Raw genomic sequence first — 17,469 nt, forward strand, 5'->3', positions numbered from 1 at the left:
ATACATATATACAACATATATACTACATGCATGCAACATACATATATACTACATGCAACATACATAAGAAAACAATTCAACAAACGCACCAATATCATAATTAATATATGAATTCATAGGGCCAATGCCAAATAAATTTGCTGTGTGAGAAATTACCCACTCAGCTTTTGCCATAAAGTGAGACTAGGGACTTTTTTTTTTTACAGTGGCGGAGGAATACAATGCGGAAGGATACCTACCTCCCGTCATTGGATTCCTGGAGCCCGTAGAGAACGGTAGCATCAGCTGATGCTGCTGTTCTCCAAGCAAGATCGTCGTGGGACACTCGTGGACTTCTGCGGATCAGGGGTAAGTTTATTGGTGGTTTGTTATTTTAATATTTATTCCACAGATGACAATGGCTTCGGGGAACAAAGTGACAAGTGATGGTGAGTATGTACTCTATGTTATATGTACTGTATGCCTATATGTATGTATTGTATGAATGTATTGTATATAGTATGTATGTAGTATGTATGTATGTTGCATGCATGTTGTATATATGTAGTATATATGTAGTATGCATGTTGCATGCATGTGGTATATATGTAGTATGTATATATGTTGCATGCATGTAGTATATATGTAGTATATATGTAGTATGCATGTTGCATACATGTGGTATATATGTAGCATGTATGTAGTATGTATGTTGCATGTAGTATATATGTAGTATATATGTATGTTGCATGCATGTAGTATATATGTGGTATATATGTAGTATGTGTGTTGCATGCATGTAGTATATATGTTGTATATATGTATGTTGCATGCATGTGGTATATATGTAGTATGCATGTAGTATATATGTGGTATATATGTAGTATGTATGTATGTTGCATGCATGTAGTATATATGTAGTATGCATGTTGCATGCATGTAGTATATATGTAGTATGTATGTTGCATGTAGTATATATGTAGTATATATGTATGTTGCATGCACGTAGTATATATGTGGTATATATGTAGTATGCATGTTGCATGCATGTAGTATATATGTTGTATATATGTATGTTGCATGCATGTGGTATTTATGTAGTATGCATGTAGTATATATGTAGTAGGTATGTAGTATGTATGTATGTTGCATGCATGCAGTATATATGTAGTATGTATGTTGCATGTAGTATATATGTATGTTGCATGCATGTAGTATATATGTAGTATGTATGTTGCATGTAGTATATATGTTGTATATATGTATGTTGCATGCATGTAGTATATATGTTGTATATATGTATGTTGCATGCATGTGGTATATATGTAGTATATATGTGGTATATATGTAGTATGCATGTTGCATGCATGTGGTATATATGTAGTATGTATGTTGCATGCATGTAGTATATATGTAGTATGCATGTTGCATGTAGTATATATGTATGTTGCATGCATGTAGTATATATGTGGTATATATGTAGTATGCATGTTGCATGCATGTAATATATATGTTGTATGTATGTATGTTGCATGCATGTAGTATATATGTGGTATATATGTAGTATGCATGTTGCATGCATGTAGTATATATGTTGTATATATGTATATTGCATGCATGTGGTATATATGTAGTATATATGTAGTATGTATGTAGTATGTATGCTGCATGCATGTAGTATATATGTAGTATGTATGTTGCATGTAGTATATATGTAGTATATATGTTGCATGCATGTAGTATATATGTAGTATGTATGTTGCATGTAGTATATATGTTGTATATATGTATGTTGCATGCATGTAGTATATATGTTGTATATATGTATGCTGCATTCATGTGGTATATATGTAGTATGCATGTAGTATATATGTGGTATATATGTAGTATGCATGTTGCATGCATGTGGTATATATGTAGTATGTATGTTGCATGCATGTAGTATATATGTAGTATGCATGTTGCATGTAGTATATATGTAGTTTATATGTATGCTGCATGCATGTAGTATATATGTGGTATATATGTAGTATGCATGTTGCATGCATGTGGTATATATGTAGTATGTATGTGTGTTGCATGCATGTAGTATATATGTTGCATGCATCTAGTATATATGTAGTATGCATGTAGCATGTATGTAGTATGTACATTGCATGTATGTAGCATGTATGTAGTATGTATGTAGCATGTAGTATGTATGTAGTATGTATTTTTTTTTTACATTCAACACATTAGCCGGATGATGGGACTACTACTGTCCCATCATTGGCTAATGTGTCAATCACCGTCATGGTAGCAGGCATCGCCCGATGGGACTTGTAGTCCCATTGGACGATGCCTGCACAGACCCCCGCAGCCTGCACAGACCCCCGGACAGTCGGCACAGACCACCGGCAGGCCTGCACAAACCCCTGGCAGTCCGCACAGACCCCCGGGCAGTCGGCACAGACCCCCGGCAAGCCGGCACAGACCCCCAGCAGGCCGGTACAGACCCCCGGGCAGGCCGGTACAGACCGCCGGGCAGTCGGCACAGACCCCCCGGAAGGCCCGAACTGATGGCACATCATGATGCGCACAGACCGCGCATCATGATGACGTCATTTCGGCAGCCAATCAGAGCCACAACAGTGGCTCATTGCATTATGGGAACTTCCGATTCCGATATTGAAAAAATATCGGTACTCGGTATCGGAATTCCGATACAGCGAATATCGGCCGATACCCGATATTTGCAGTATCGGAATGCTCAACACTAATGACAAGTATACTCCCTCCTCTCGGGGTGTCGCGTTCTGCATAGATCCAGCCATCCACTACCTTCCATGAATTGTGACAATTGGGATGTAGCCAGTGGGGGGGGCTCTCCCTGCATCCCATCACCCAATCTCAGTCTATCAAGACGGTTATTCATGACCAGATTGAAATCCCCCATGCAGATGTCATCTGCGTCTGGATAGTTCAGGGCAAAACTCATCGCCTTCTGGAGAATTGACATATTAGCTGGGGGGGGGGGTTGTTATAAGTACATAAAATAACATATTTTCTAGAGTTAATTAGTGCATGCACAAACACGAAACGCCCCTCAGGATCCCTCCGGGCCTCTCTGGCCTCCCATCTAACATCCTTATGTATCAGTAGCGAAGCCCCCCCTTGAATAGCTGGTATGGAATGCGTGAATAAACCATTGTGCCCACTATTTTTGCACACACCGAGCTGTATCTCTGGTCAGGAGTGTCTCCACCAAGGCCACGATATGAGGACGATACTACCTGATCTGTGAGAATACCTTAATTTTCTTCCGGGGGGTTTTAAAACCCCTCACATTCCAGGTCATGCATATTATTTCAGACACCATTTTTGCTTATCTTGATATGGTGCATATTAGTGCTTGAGCAAAGTTTAGAGACACCACATAGAGAGCAGGACTGCCATTGGCTGCAACTTCTACCTAAATAACAGTTAAAACTAAAACTATTGAGAAGAAGAAAACAGAATAAGAGCCTAGCAATATAGGAGCAGAGTCCATGCCCCTATCAAAAAGCAAACAAGGGGATACCATCACTGAACTCAGTGTCCGGTATTGTTGGTAAACTGGATACCCGCCGAGGAAGCCCCAACTAGGCCTTTAGTTGAAGGATTCAGGTTGGCAGCAAGTACATTAGGACCGCAGCCACTCAGTCGCCTCCGCTGGATCCGTAAAAAACACGGAGGAACCCCCGTGGACAACCCGGAGTCGGGCTGGAAAGATCATGGAGTACATGATGTAACTCTCTCTGAGCCACTTCTTAATTTCGATGAATTGTTCCCACTGTTTCTGAAGTTCCATGGAAAAATCCGGGAAAATAGAGATCAAAGCATTATCAAATTTGATGGGGCTTTTTTTGCCGTGCGAGACGCAAAATGGTATCTCTGTCTTTACAGTTGAGGAGACGTGCCAAGAAAGGTCTAGGTGGTGTTATGGACGGCAGAACGCACCAAATATAAATAATAGGAGGTGCGTTCGCCGCCCGGGGTCCACCGTGCGGTAGGTAACAAGACTGCTGATGGACAATGGCAGACTAGCTAGGAGGCGGAGCACTACACTCAGGTTAGCGTCACCCGAGGTGCTAGGCGCGGCTCTGTTACAGGCACAGAGACTCCCTAGAGGAAATAAGGCGTAAGCGCCGGACCTGTTAACCACACAGGCTGCCGACGTGTGGTGTCGCAGCCGCGAACTCCAAGAGATGCTGCTGACTGCAGCTTGGCGTAAACTGAGGTCGCTTAACGTCAGTGCCGGAGAAGCGGTCACTGTCGGATGCTAGTGCATGGTATGGTAGCTCAGTGGCGCATAGCTAGCCACTACCTGGCGCTGACTAAACCAACACTCTGTCACCATTCGTAATATCCGAGGGTAGGGGTTTCAAATAAGTCAGTCAACAGACACATGCATCCATCACCATTCACACATAGCATGATAAGTCTACACTAGCGCATTGCCGAGCCGCCATGCAGGCTTTTTATAGCCATGCACTTCCGGGACCTTCCAATACTCTGGGAAGGACCAATCAGATCAGACACAGGACCTGAGCATGTGACCCCTGCTCTCCACTGAGAGGTCATCTTGTGGGCATGCCCAGCAGCACGGCAAGAGGACTTAGCCTCTGGAGCGGTTCCCTGCAGAGCATGTTGTGCTACCATTGCTGCACCCGAGGTGGCAGCAACATCCAGGCTCACAGAGTGAGTCTGAGCAGGACGCCTTGATTGCTGGGATTGCTGAGCAGGTCCCTGAGCGGTCGGAGGGGAATGGGAGAGCGCTGGATGTACGGCTCTGGATTCCTGTTGTGCAGACCCAGGAATATGACGCCTAATGTTACCCCCCCTCTGAGCCTCGCTATGCTCAAAGGCTGCGATCAGAAGTGGAGCATGGATATTCTCCACCAGGTTCGAGCCTCCGGTCCATGACCCTTCCAATCCACCAAATAAAATTTTTTGCCACGGACAATCCTGCGTCCCACGATGGTGTTAACCTCGAACTCGTCAGATGACAAGTCTGACGACCTGGCAGATGACTCGGTGAACCTGGCCATATGAACTGGTTTGAGGAGGGACACATGGAAAACGTCCGAAATGGCTACGTGTGGAGGAAGAGCCAGGCGATAGACCACAGAGCTGATACGCTCGGGGACTCGACTCGCAGTTTGATGTTTTCGAGTAGAGAGCCACACCATGTCGCCGGGGGAGAAACTTGGAGTGGGTCGCCGACGTGTGTCGGCAGTTGCCCTCATCCTTTCTTTAGAGGCCCGGATAGGATCCTGAGTGCGATCCCAAATGTTGCGAGCCTCCACTGCCCAGTCTGCCACCCTGGAATCAGCGGAGGACACTGGCATCGGGACAGGGACGCGTGCATGTTGGCCGTAGTTTAAAAGAAAGGGCGTCTGACCAGTGGAATCGGCCACTGCATTATTCAGGGCAAACTCAGCCCATGGTAGCAAGGATGCCCAGTCATCCTGCCTGGCAGAGACAAAATGCCGCAGATACGTGACCAAGGTTTGGTTGGCTCTCTCAACCAAGCCGTTCGTCTCGGGATGGTAGGCGGAGGACAGGTTTAGCTCGATGCTGAGTAGACTACAGAGCTCCCTCCAAAACCGAGATGCGAACTGGGGACCTCGATCACAAACGATTTTGTCCGACATGCCATGTAAACGGAATATGTGCTTTATGAACAGAGTGGCAAGACCACGAGCGGAAGGCAACCGTGCGAGTGGCACCAGATGCACCATTTTGGAAAAATGGTCGGTGACCACCCAGATGACCGTACTGCCACCAGACTTGGGCAGGCCAACCACAAAGTCCATGCCAACCATCTCCCAAGGTCTATCTGCCACTGGCAGAGGATACAAAAGCCCCGCCGGCCTCTGTCTAGAAGGTCTGTTCCGTGCACACGAGACGCATGCTTGTACGTATTCCTTAAAATCTCGAGCCATATGTGGCCACCAATATGACCTTGCCAGGAGTTCAGTGGTCCACTTATTGCCAAAGTGATCACCTAGCCTGGAGTCATGTGCCCAAGCGAGAACCTCCGGCCGTAGCTGGTGAGGCACCAAGGTCTTGCCCGGTGGCACTGACTCGAGAGCAACTGGAGCCAGGGTTGTAAAACTCTCTGGCGGGAGAATTAGCCGAGGCTCAGCCTCTCCTTCTTCCCCAGAAACTACCGAGCGTGAGAGAGCATCCACACGGACGTTCTTTTCCCCTGAGAGATAATGCAGGGTGAAGCGGAAGCGGGAAAAGAAGAGCGACCACCTAGCCTGACGAGAGTTCAGGCGCTGGGCCGTCTGTAAATAGACCAGATTTTTATGGTCCGTATATACCTGGAAGGGAAACCGAGCTCCCTCCAGGAGATGTCTCCACTCGGAAAAGGCCAACTTCATGGCTAGCAACTCCCTGTCACCGATGGAGTAATTCTTCTCCGCCAGTGAGAAGGTCTTTGAGAAAAAGAAACAGGGATGCTTCCGACCTTGAGCATCCTTCTGGAAAAGGAGTGCTCCTGCACCGACGTAAGAGGCATCAACCTCCAGAATAAATGGCTTATCTACATCGGGACGATGTAAGATGGGAGCGCCAGCAAAATGAGATTTTATAGACGTGAAGGCCTTGGAGACCTGTTCAGACCAAGAGTTGGGGTTAGCTCCTTTTTGGTGAGAGCAACCAAAGGAGCCACCAGTGTGGAAAAGTGCGGTATAAACTGGCGGTAATAATTCACGAACCCTAAAAAGCGCTGCACCGCTTTGAGTGAATGGGGTTCCTGCCAATCCATCACCGCCTGCAGTTTGGCAGGATCCATAGCCAATCCCTGGGCCGAGATGATATAGCCCAGGAACGGCAAGGACTCCTGCTCAAACTGGCACTTCTCCAGCTTGGCAAAGAGAGAGTTCGCCCGCAGACGGTTGAAGACCCTGCAGACGTCTCTCTGGTGGGTGGTCAAATCTGGCGAGAAGATGAGTATGTCATCCAGATAGACCACCACCGAGGTAGAGAGCATGTCGCGGAAGACGTCGTTAACGAAATCCTGGAAGACAGCAGGCGCATTACAAAGGCCAAAGGTCATGACCAGATATTCGTAATGGCCATCCCTAGTATTAAAAGCTGTCTTCCACTCGTCTCCTTCACGAATGCGGATCAGGTTGTATGCCCCCCGTAGATCTAATTTTGTAAAGATCCGGGCCCCTCACAATCTGTCAAATAACTCAGAGATCAACGGGAGAGGGTATTTGTTTTTGACCGTGATAGCGTTGAGACCTCTGTAGTCAATGCAGGGACGTAACTCTCCGTTCTTCTTCTGTACGAAGAAGAACCCTGCACCTGCCGGCGACATCGATTTTTTGATAAAACCTCTAGCCAGGTTCTCCCGGATATATTGCGACATAGCCTCTGTCTCAGGGAGTGATAGCGGATACAAACAGCCTCTAGGAGGTTCTGTGCCTGGCAGGAGATCTATTGGGCAATCGTAAGGACGGTGCGGCGGGAGCGTCTCCGCAGACTTCTTAGAGAAGACGTCCGCGTACTGGTGGTAGGGCTTCGGAAATGCGGAAAGATCCGCAGGCACTTCCGTGGAAGCTACCTGAACACTGCCCCCCAGGCACCTTCCCTCACAGTCCTTGCTCCAACCCAGTATACTCCCTGAAGCCCAATCAATATGAGGGGAGTGACAACGGAGCCAGGGAACACCGAGAAGCACCTGGTCGATGCCATCAAGCAAGATGAGCAGGGACAGGACCTCACGATGAGAGGGTGGGATAGAGAGCCCGAGTGGAGCTGTCTGGTGGGTCACCTGAGATGGTAAAGGTGCACCGTTAACCACCATAATGGTCAGAGGTTGAGGCAATAACACCAGTGGAATAACATATTTCTGGGCAAAGGTCGAGGACATAAAGTACCCTTCGGCCCCGGAATTCACGGTAACCTCTGCCTCCCTGGTGGACGCCCCACTATCTAAAGTGCCCTGGAATACCGGTTTAGGGGAAAAGGTTTGCCTATTGGACTGACCACCACCTACGGCCACTGGACGTGGTCGTTTTTTCGAGCGCTGTGGACACGTGCTAGCCGAATGACCAAACTGTCGGCATTGATAGCAATGTACGGGGCTTCGCATCGGACGTGGCTTGGGGCCTGTGCGAGACACCTCCACAGGTTGGGAGGATGAGAGCTCCTGTGCGGGATCTCTTAGCGGCTCGGTGAAGGTGGGAGCCAAATTAACCCTACGTCTGGATTGTGCACGTTCCAGCTCGCGCTCCGTAAACCGGAGGTCAATGCGAGTGGAGACGGCAATCACTTCCTCCAGACTTGTGGGAACCTCTCTGGTAACTAGAGCATCTTTGACGTGCTCAGCCAACTCACTCCAAAATACCAGGACCAATGCTTTGTCCGACCACTCTAATTCGGAAGCCAATGTCCGGAACCGGACGGCATAATGGCTAACCGAGAGCGACCCCTGTGTTAGGGATAATAATTGGCGTGAGGTATCATGCGTGATCCGTGGTCCCAAAAAGACCTGCTTCAGGGCCACGAGGAACTGAGCAGCACCCTGAACCACGGGATCATCACGTTCCCACAATGGTGTAGCCCACTGTAATGCCCTGCCAGACAGCAATGAGACGATAAACCCCATCTTAGCCCACTCTGTAGGGAACCGCGCAGCCAGTAACTCAAGTTGAATAGAGCACTGGCTCAAGAATCCCCTACAGGTGGCGCTGTCACCTGAGAACTTGTCGGGAAGCGGGAGGAGAGAGATTGTCAGCGTGGGCAAAAGTGCGGGCACACGTGAGACAGCCTCAGCGATTGTCTGGGCAGCAGCTAGCACAGCATTCGCAGCTGAGTTGGTGCTCTCAATAGCCGCCAACCTGCTCTCCAGCTGCCGAATGTAGCGCTGCAGCTGCTGCTGGTCTGCCATTACCAGCCAGACCCTGGTGCTAGTGTAATGTTATGGATGGCGGAACGCACCAAATATAAATAATAGGAGGTGCGTTCGCCTCCCGGGGTCCAACGTGCGGTAGGTGACAAGACCGCTGCTGGACAATGGCAGACTAGCTAGGAGGTGGAGCACTACACTCGGGTTAGTGTCACCCGAGCTGCTAGGCGCGGCTCTGTTACAGGCACAGAGACGCCCTATAGGAAATAAGGCGTAAGCGCTGGACCTGTTAACCTCACAGGCTGCCGGCATGTGGCGTCGCAGCCGCGAATGCCAAGAGATGCTGCTGACTGCAGCGCGGCGTAAACTGAGGCCGCTCAACGTCAGTGCCAGAGAAGCGGTCACTGACGGACGCTAGTGTATGGTATGGCAGCTCAGTGGCGCATAGCTAGCCACTACCTGGCGCTTACTAAACCAACACTCTGTCACCATTCGTAATATCCGAGGGCAGGGGTTTCAAATCAGTCCGTCTCCAGACACATGCATCCATCACCATTCACACATAGCATAATAAGTCTACACTAGCGCATGACCGAGCCGCCATGCAGGCTTTTTATAGCCATGCACTTCCGGGACCTTCCAATACTCTGGGAAGGACCAATCAGATCCGACACAGGACCTGAGCATGTGACCCCTGCTCTCCACTGAGAGGTCATCTTGCGGGCATGCCCAGCAGCACGGCGAGAGGACTTAGCCCCTGGAGCGGTTCCCTGCAGAGCAGGTTGCGCTACCATTGCTGCACCAGAGGTGACAGCAACATCCAGGCTCACAGAGCGAGTCTGAGCAGGATGCCTGGATCACCGTGATTGCTGAGCAGGTCCCTGAGCGGTCGGAGGGGAATGGGAGACCGCTGGATGTATGGCGCTGGATTCCTGTTGTGCAGACCCAGGAATCTGATGCCTAACAGGTGGGGCTCCTGGAGCAAGGGGTTTTGTAGGTCTTTTTTATTATTATAAAATCCTTCCCAGGAAGGGGTTTTGTAGGAACCCTATGAGCCCTTTCGACGGCGAATACTGGAGAGAATTCATCCCCCAAAGAGGCCTTAAGCCAGCCCTCCAGAAATTGCTCAGGATGTTGACCTTCTGAGCGCTCTGGCAGTCCAATGACACGGATATTATTGCGACTCATTCTGTTCTCCAGATCGTCCGCTTTTTGCTTCCAGGCTTTTATAGAGCATGCCACCTTTGTTAACTTGGCCTCCATAGGTGTGATGGTGTCTTCTACCTGGAATACTCTTGTCTCCACTTCCGTAATGCGTCCCCTCATGGCTTGCATGTCTTGTCGGAGTCGCCCCACCTCAGTGTATACGTCTTCTATTTTCCCAGTCAGGGATGTCCTAGTTAAGGAGATGGCCTGCATCAGCTGTTCAGATGCCTGTTTGAGGGTCAGTTCTTCCTGCTCATTCTCCTCCTAACCCCCAGAGGGACAGTTTTTACGCTGAGCTTGTGAAGGGTTGTTTCTGAGAGACCGTGCACTTTCAGAGGGGTCGGGTCTGGCAAACTCTTAATTTTTCTGCTGCTGATGATCCTTTAGATCGATTCATGATCAGTGGCAATGCAATGCAACATGATGACTAGAGGTGTATACTCTGGGGACTTTCCCCCGATTATAAGCACAGCAGGGCTAGTGTTAAATAAATATGTCCCTGAAGCAGCTCCCATGCAGAGGGGTCACATAGATTAGGGAGGGCAGTGCCTGGTGCTGTATCAATGAGGCTTCCTGTGGCCGGGGGGGAGAGACCCGCAGCACCCGCAGAGACAGCAGCGGTGGGAGGGTACAGATGTCCCCATAGTAATGGCACCAATGGGCACAGTGAGTCTATTAATGGGAGGGAGGAGTGCAGGGCCCAATTTTCCAGGGTACTCACCGCGTATCCCTTGAGTCTCTAGGTGGGAGCTGGACGCCGCAGCTCTTTCTGACAGAGTACGCATCTAAGATGGCCGCCGCCTCATGCAGGCCCCGCCATCCATCCCGGTCTCCCCGGCTGCCAGCTCACCAGAGCCGCTCTACGTCCTCCCGCTGGGTTCCAGGGGGGTCCCAGTATCCAGTGGTTCCGAGTGCCGCCGGGTATGCTGCGGTAATGAGGCCACAGATACAGGATAAAGACAGTATCTTCAGGAGCTCAGCGTGCGTCCTTCCTCCTCGGCTACATAGCCATGCCCCCGCCATTATTCATTATTAATGGCGAAAACATGGAACAGTGGTGAACCATCCCAGAAGTGGCAGGCCGACCAAAATTGCCCCAAGAGTGCAGCATCTACTTATCCAAGAGATCACAAAATATGCAACAGCAACATGCAAAGAACTGCAGGCCTCACTTGCCTCAGTTTAGGTCAGTGTTCATGACTCCACCAAAAGAAAAAGACTAGGCAAAAAAGGCCTGCATGGAAGAATTCCAACCTGAAAACCACTGCTTTAGTAATAAGAACATAAAGTCTCATCTCAGTTTTGCCAAAAATTATCTTGATGATCGCCAAGACTTTTGGGAGAATACTATGTAGACCGACGAGTCAAAAGTTGAACTGTTTGGAAAGTATATGTCCCATTACATCTGACGTAGAAGTATCAGAGCATTTCAGAAAAGCAACATCATACCATTAGTAAAATATGGTAGTGTTAGTGTGATGGTCTGGGGCTGTTTTGCTGCTTCAAGACCTGGAAGATTTGCTGTGGTAGATGGAACCATGAATTCTGCTGTTTACTAAAAAAGCCTGAAAGAGAATGTCTGGCCATCTGTTTGTGACTTCAAGCTGAAGTCCACTTGGGTTATGCAGCAGGACAATGATCCCAAACACACCAGCAAGTCCACATCTAAATGGCTTATGAAAAACAAAACTAAGATGGGAGTGGCCTAGTCAAAGTCCTGACCTTAATCCGAGGCGGTTCATGCTCGAAAATCCTCCAATGTGGCTGAATTACAACAATTCTGCAAAGATGATTGGGCAAAAATTCCTCCAGAGCATTGTAAAACACTCATTGCCAGTTATTGCAAATACTTGATTGCAATTGTTATTGCTAAGGGTGACCCAACCAGTTATTAGGTTTAGAGGGCAATCACGTTTTCACACAGAGCCCTGTAGGGTTTGGATCTATTTTTCCCTTAATAATAAAGACCTTCATTTAAAAACTGCGTTTTGTGTTAACTTATGTTACCTTTGTCTAATATTTAAATTTGTTTTGTGTTCTGAAACATTTAAGTGTGACAAACATGCAAAAGAATAGGAAATGAGGAAAGGGCAAAAACTTTTTCACACAACTTTGTCTATGGTAAAAGGTAGAGAAATACAATAATCTAATGTACAGAATGTCACTCAAAATCCACTCTTTGTATTTTGTGTGTACTTTTTCTGCCTAAACCTGGGGGTTTGTAAGCTGTGAGCCTTGAAAAGATTTTCGTAACATAGTGCACTGCTTCCAAAGTCACTGGGTGAATGCTTATGTGGTTTGCTCAGAGCCACTGAAAAAATCTCATAAATGGAAGCCTTCTACTCTGTGGGTCGCCCTCACACCCAAGGCAGCGGGGTACCCGGTACCAGGCCGGTGTCAGGGGGGAAGGTGTCACAGCAGCAGTGACCCGGTCCGTGGCCCTGGGCGCCCAATATCAATGGCGGTGATGGTAATGGTGTTAAAGTTTATTTGAATAGTTTGTGACGCCACCCGTGGTGTTTGGCAAGGGAGATAGTAAGCCAACGCTGCGTGCAGATCCGCTGGGACTGATGGTGTGGTGCAGCAAAGATGGTATAGCTCCCCACAGGTGGAGCTGTAGTCCCAGGGCAGTGTAGGTGCAATGGATGAGGAGAGGCGCAGAATGGTATAGATGCTGGTACCCAGATGTAGCGGTGCTGAAGGAGTTAATGGCGAATGAATGGAGGACACCAGGGCTTGCAGTTTCAAAGCTTTACTCACAGTTCATGGTACCCACTGGTGCCTGCCTCCGTGCCGTGTCCTCCGGGGTAGAGACTCAATCAACCTGCTGGGCAAGTCAGTGTTCTCCTCTCCAACACTCCGCCAACATGTGCCTTTCCTGAATGACTCCTCTATTGCGCCTTTTAGTGTGAAGAACTCCAGTACCGTAGTTCTCTGGAATTCCTCCTGTCAGATGTTCCTAGAACCTTACTTGTATGACAGACAGCTGTAGCCTCTATCGGGGACTTCCTTCTCAGATGTCCTGGCTCTCTATCCAGTTGCTGTTGTGTCCCAAGTCTTTGATGGGAGTAGTGCATTTACAGCCAACTACTCCACCGGTGTCTGCTGCAGAACCATAAGTGTCCATACAACCTCGGGGACCGGGCCCCGGCCTTGCGCTGAGAACCTATAGGCAGGGTTCCTCTTCCAACCCACAACTCCTCTCTGTTCTCCTACTCCTTCGTTCCGCGCTGTTCCTTCTCTCTCTTATGGAAGCTGAGGTTGCAGGTCTACGTCTTTCTCCTTCTCTTCTCTTTCCCGTGCCAGCTGGCTCAGATCACTGAGGCAGCTGCAGCACTCTTTCTAAACTGAACTCAAAACTAACTTCAGAACTGAACTCATCTCGCCTGACCTCCTGTCAGACTGACCTTCTGTCAGACTGACCTACAATTCTCCACTTTCCCCCTCTTTTATACTAACTCCACCCACCTCCCAGCACATCTCGTGTTACGAAGCAGGGTTCCACGAAGGGTGCTCTGCTACCCCAGCCTGAAGCTGCTAGGCGGACCTACTGAACTATCCTGTGTGTGGGATGCAGGTGTTGGAGTGTGGAAAGGAGTTCCCAACTTACCTAGGCGGTGGGACACTACACCTTAGGAGAAGGTGCAGTAACTCTGTGGCGACTGAGCCTCAGGGGCGCCACATTTGTACTTCACAAAATGAAAACTTATTGCATTATACTTAATCAAATACACTTCATGAATTCATTCTTTGTGGGTTTTAAAGGGACAAATACAATTTTGAAAATGTTTGCTCTACCTTAAAGTATTCAGCAATGTGAAATTGTATTAAATGGTAAGTTTACGCCATTCTAATGTGTATATCTGGGAAACAGAACATTACAGCCTTTTTTTGCTTTAAAAACGTAATGATTCACAATCTTAAAACCTTGTTGTTTTGAGGTTGAGATAGAGACCCCTTTGCATTTCCCCTTGGGTGGTTTGGACATGTACCCCTTTTTGTTCGTAATTAGCAAAGGAGAGGAAAACCATCCAATAGTTTATTCTGCCCTATTTATTTTAAGTGGTTGAAATAATGATTGATTTGAGGTGCATGAAACAAGTTCAACTCATCTACTCATTGTTCAGATGCAGGGTGGTACAATTGTAATGTAGTGAACATAAAAGAAACCAAAATCCTGTAAAAGCATTTGTTTTTTTAATGTTCATTAAAATCTGGTAGAACATGCAACATCAACCTTAATATGTTTCAGGCCCTTGAGGGTACGTGCCCATGATCCGGAGTTGCTGCGTGTTTGATGTTGTGTACTTACTGTATGCAGTGTCAAATCTAATATAGAAAACCTCGGCACACAAAATTTCAATGATCAATGATCAAATGTTAAATTATACATCCACGATTAATGAAAAGCGGACCAAAAAATAATACAAGTAATCCAGAATCCACAGATAAAAAAATCAACGTTTCGGCTACTAAGCCTTTATCAGGAATTTATCTGTAAGAATAATGGTCCTAAAACATCAGAGCAGGATTCATCCTATGTTTACAGCGCATCAGAATTGTGGGTTACCAGTCATGTGAAAATATCAGGATGACGTGCTGGTACGCGTCAGTTCGCGGTGAGAAGTGCTGATGCACAGAAAGCTGTCATAGAATGTTGATTGGACAGGTGTTTGTGAGCATGTGCAGTAGGAAGCCTCTCCCTTCTCCCTTCATGTTAGGAAGATGTGCTCACAGGGAAAATTCTGATCTAATACTGGAGACATCAGTTTTGCTGAGGTAAAAAGAGGCTGCTCACACTGCTGTCCACTCTTCCAATCTGATCTAATACAAGAGATACCAGGAGTGCTGAGATAAGAAGAGGCTGCACACACTGCTGTCCAGCATGTCTATCTGATCTAATATAGGAGGTATCAGAGGTGCTGAGGTAAGAGTAAGCTGCTCACACTGCTGTCCACCCTGCCTATCTGATCTAATACTGGAGATACCTGGGGTGCTTAGGTAAGAGGAGGCTGCTCACACTGCTATCCACCCTGCCTATCTGATCGAAACCATTTCAGACAGATGTCTGTCCAGCCTCTGTTTAAAGACTTCCATTGAAGGAGAACTCGCCACCTCTCGTGGCAGCTTGTTCAACTCAATGATAACCCACACTGTCAAAAAGTTTTTTTTAATATCTAATCTGTATCTTGTCCCTTTCAGTTTCACTCCATTGCTTCTCGTGTTTCCATGTGCAATTAATAATGATGATCCCTCTATGTGATGATCCCTGACATTCCTTCAGATATTTGTAGACAGCTATTAAGTCTCCTCTTAAAGAAAAAAGTAAAAGTAAAGAAATAAACCTCACCATGTAATGAATAGATGGTTGCCTCTCAAACGTGCAGCCAGGATCCAAGTCTGTTGACCAGCGGAAATATTTAAGGCAAAAAAAGGGAAAAAGGATCCATAGGCTGAATATGAATAAAATTAAATTTTTATTTCAATCCATTAAAAAGGAAAGGTGTTGCCCAACACTCTGCTGGATTCTTTTTAGCCTGTATGGACAACACCTTTCCTTTTTAATGGATTGAAATAAAAAATAAATTGTATTCATATTCAGCCTAAGTCTCCTCTTAGTCTTCTTTTCTGCAAGCTAAATATTCCCAGATCCTTTAACCATTCATGGTCTATCTGATCTACTATTGGAGATATCAGGGATGTTGAGGTAAGAAGAGGCTTCTCACAATGCTGTCCACCCTGTCTCATCTAATACTGGAGTTACGAGCACTGCTGAGATAAGAAGAGGCTGCTCACACTGCTGTCCACATGGCCTCTCTGATCTAATACGGGAGATAAAAGGAGTGCTGAGATAAGAGGCTGCTCACACTGCTCTCCATATGGTCTATCTGATCTAATACTGGAGATATCAGGGGTGCTGAGGAAAGAAGAGGCTGCTCACACTGCTGTCCATATGGTATATCTGTTCTAATACTGGGGATATCAGGAGTTCTCAGGAAAGAAGAGGCTTATCACACTACCGTCCACCATGTCTTTCTAATCTAACACTGAAGATACCAAGGTTGCTTATGTAATAAGAAGTCACCCACACTGCTGTCCGCTCTGGCTTTCTGAATGCTGAGCAGCTGCTGTGGCCCTGAGATACCCTTCCCGCTGTACGCAAAAGCTATCACTAGGTTACAGCTGGGAAACTTCCTCCTACTTCTGCTAGCAAACTCCAGTTCTATGAACATTTTAGGACAGGTTTCTGTCTGCATAACAAGATGATGGCCATTTAATTTCTATAGCAATTACCTCCTTAGACAAAACCAGTGCGATTGCTATTTACATTTCAGCAACTCATTTATTTTATTAACCTATTTATTTGGTATTTAGGATTTTGTTTATAATATTATTTTGCCTGTTTTTCTACATCTGAACTCTTTTAGTTATGTCATGATGACTTTCTCTATTGCAGCCATTATTTGTAGAGTGGGGTTCTGGTTTGCTTTGGGGGGTTCTCACTTCTCTTGAGTTGTGCTTCCAGGATTATCATAGACACGATTATCTGTATTAAAGCTAAGTGTCTGGAGAGTTGTACTCTCAAGCGTTAGTCGTATAAAGTGGAGTAAAATGCAGCTGTGGTACTGTACGTGTCAACAATATGACCCCGCTACCTCCTCACCACTACTGGAGATATCACCTCAACTAACACCGGAAATGCTGCAACCTGCCAACCTACTGTCTCCTTCCCCACCATCCTGTAGAATGTAAGCCTGAAAGGGCAGGGTCCTCTCTCCCCTCTGTATCAGTCTGTCATTGTAAGTTTGTTTACTGTAAGTGATATCTGTAATTTGTATGTAACCCCTTCTCATGTGCAGCACCATGGAATCAATGGTGTTATATAAATAAATAATAATAATAATAATTTATTTAACATGATAGTTTTGAGTTAAGCCAAACTTTCAAAATCAAAAGGTTTACTGTTTGTAGTTAAATAAAAATACATAATTGCCATAGTGTTTTGGGTTTTGGTTATCGCATTAGTTCTTCTTGCTTTGCCTATGATGCAGGTCGCCATGCGGAGGACATCTTTGGAGAGCTGTTTAATGAAGCAAATAGTTTCTACATGCGGATGAATTCACTGCAGGAGCGAGTGGACTTACTTGTCATCAAAGTAACTCAGTTAGACTCCACTGTGGAAGAAGGTAATGATTCACACCATACCCCTGACATTTATTATTATGTGGTAATTATGAGACCAGTGATTCATATAATAATTATTTTTGCACTTATGTTGAATGATCTATAACTCGTTTTTCTTTCCTTCGGCTAATTAAGGGCTTCAGATTCAGATAACCCCTCAATTAGCAAAAAATTCCAAGAACTGTATCAGTACCTGATTGTCAGAGACGGAA

General features: G+C 46.6%; 1 protein-coding gene across 2 annotated transcripts in view; it reads left to right on the forward strand.

The window, feature by feature from the left end:
- Window positions 1-17,469, forward strand: part of LOC141059973 (actin-binding protein WASF3-like) — a 161,054-nt gene that overhangs the window by 80,988 nt on the left and 62,597 nt on the right. For both annotated transcript variants that reach the window (XM_073556214.1, XM_073556215.1), the window contains exon 3: window positions 17,125-17,259. In XM_073556214.1, the coding sequence (XP_073412315.1) occupies window positions 17,125-17,259 (135 nt within the window). The remainder of the gene's footprint in view (window positions 1-17,124; window positions 17,260-17,469) is intronic.

Source organism: Dendrobates tinctorius, unplaced genomic scaffold, assembly GCF_039654945.1.
Source record: "Dendrobates tinctorius isolate UK_male_01 unplaced genomic scaffold, ASM3965494v1 ptg000231l, whole genome shotgun sequence".
NCBI classification, from domain to species: Eukaryota; Metazoa; Chordata; class Amphibia; order Anura; family Dendrobatidae; genus Dendrobates; species Dendrobates tinctorius.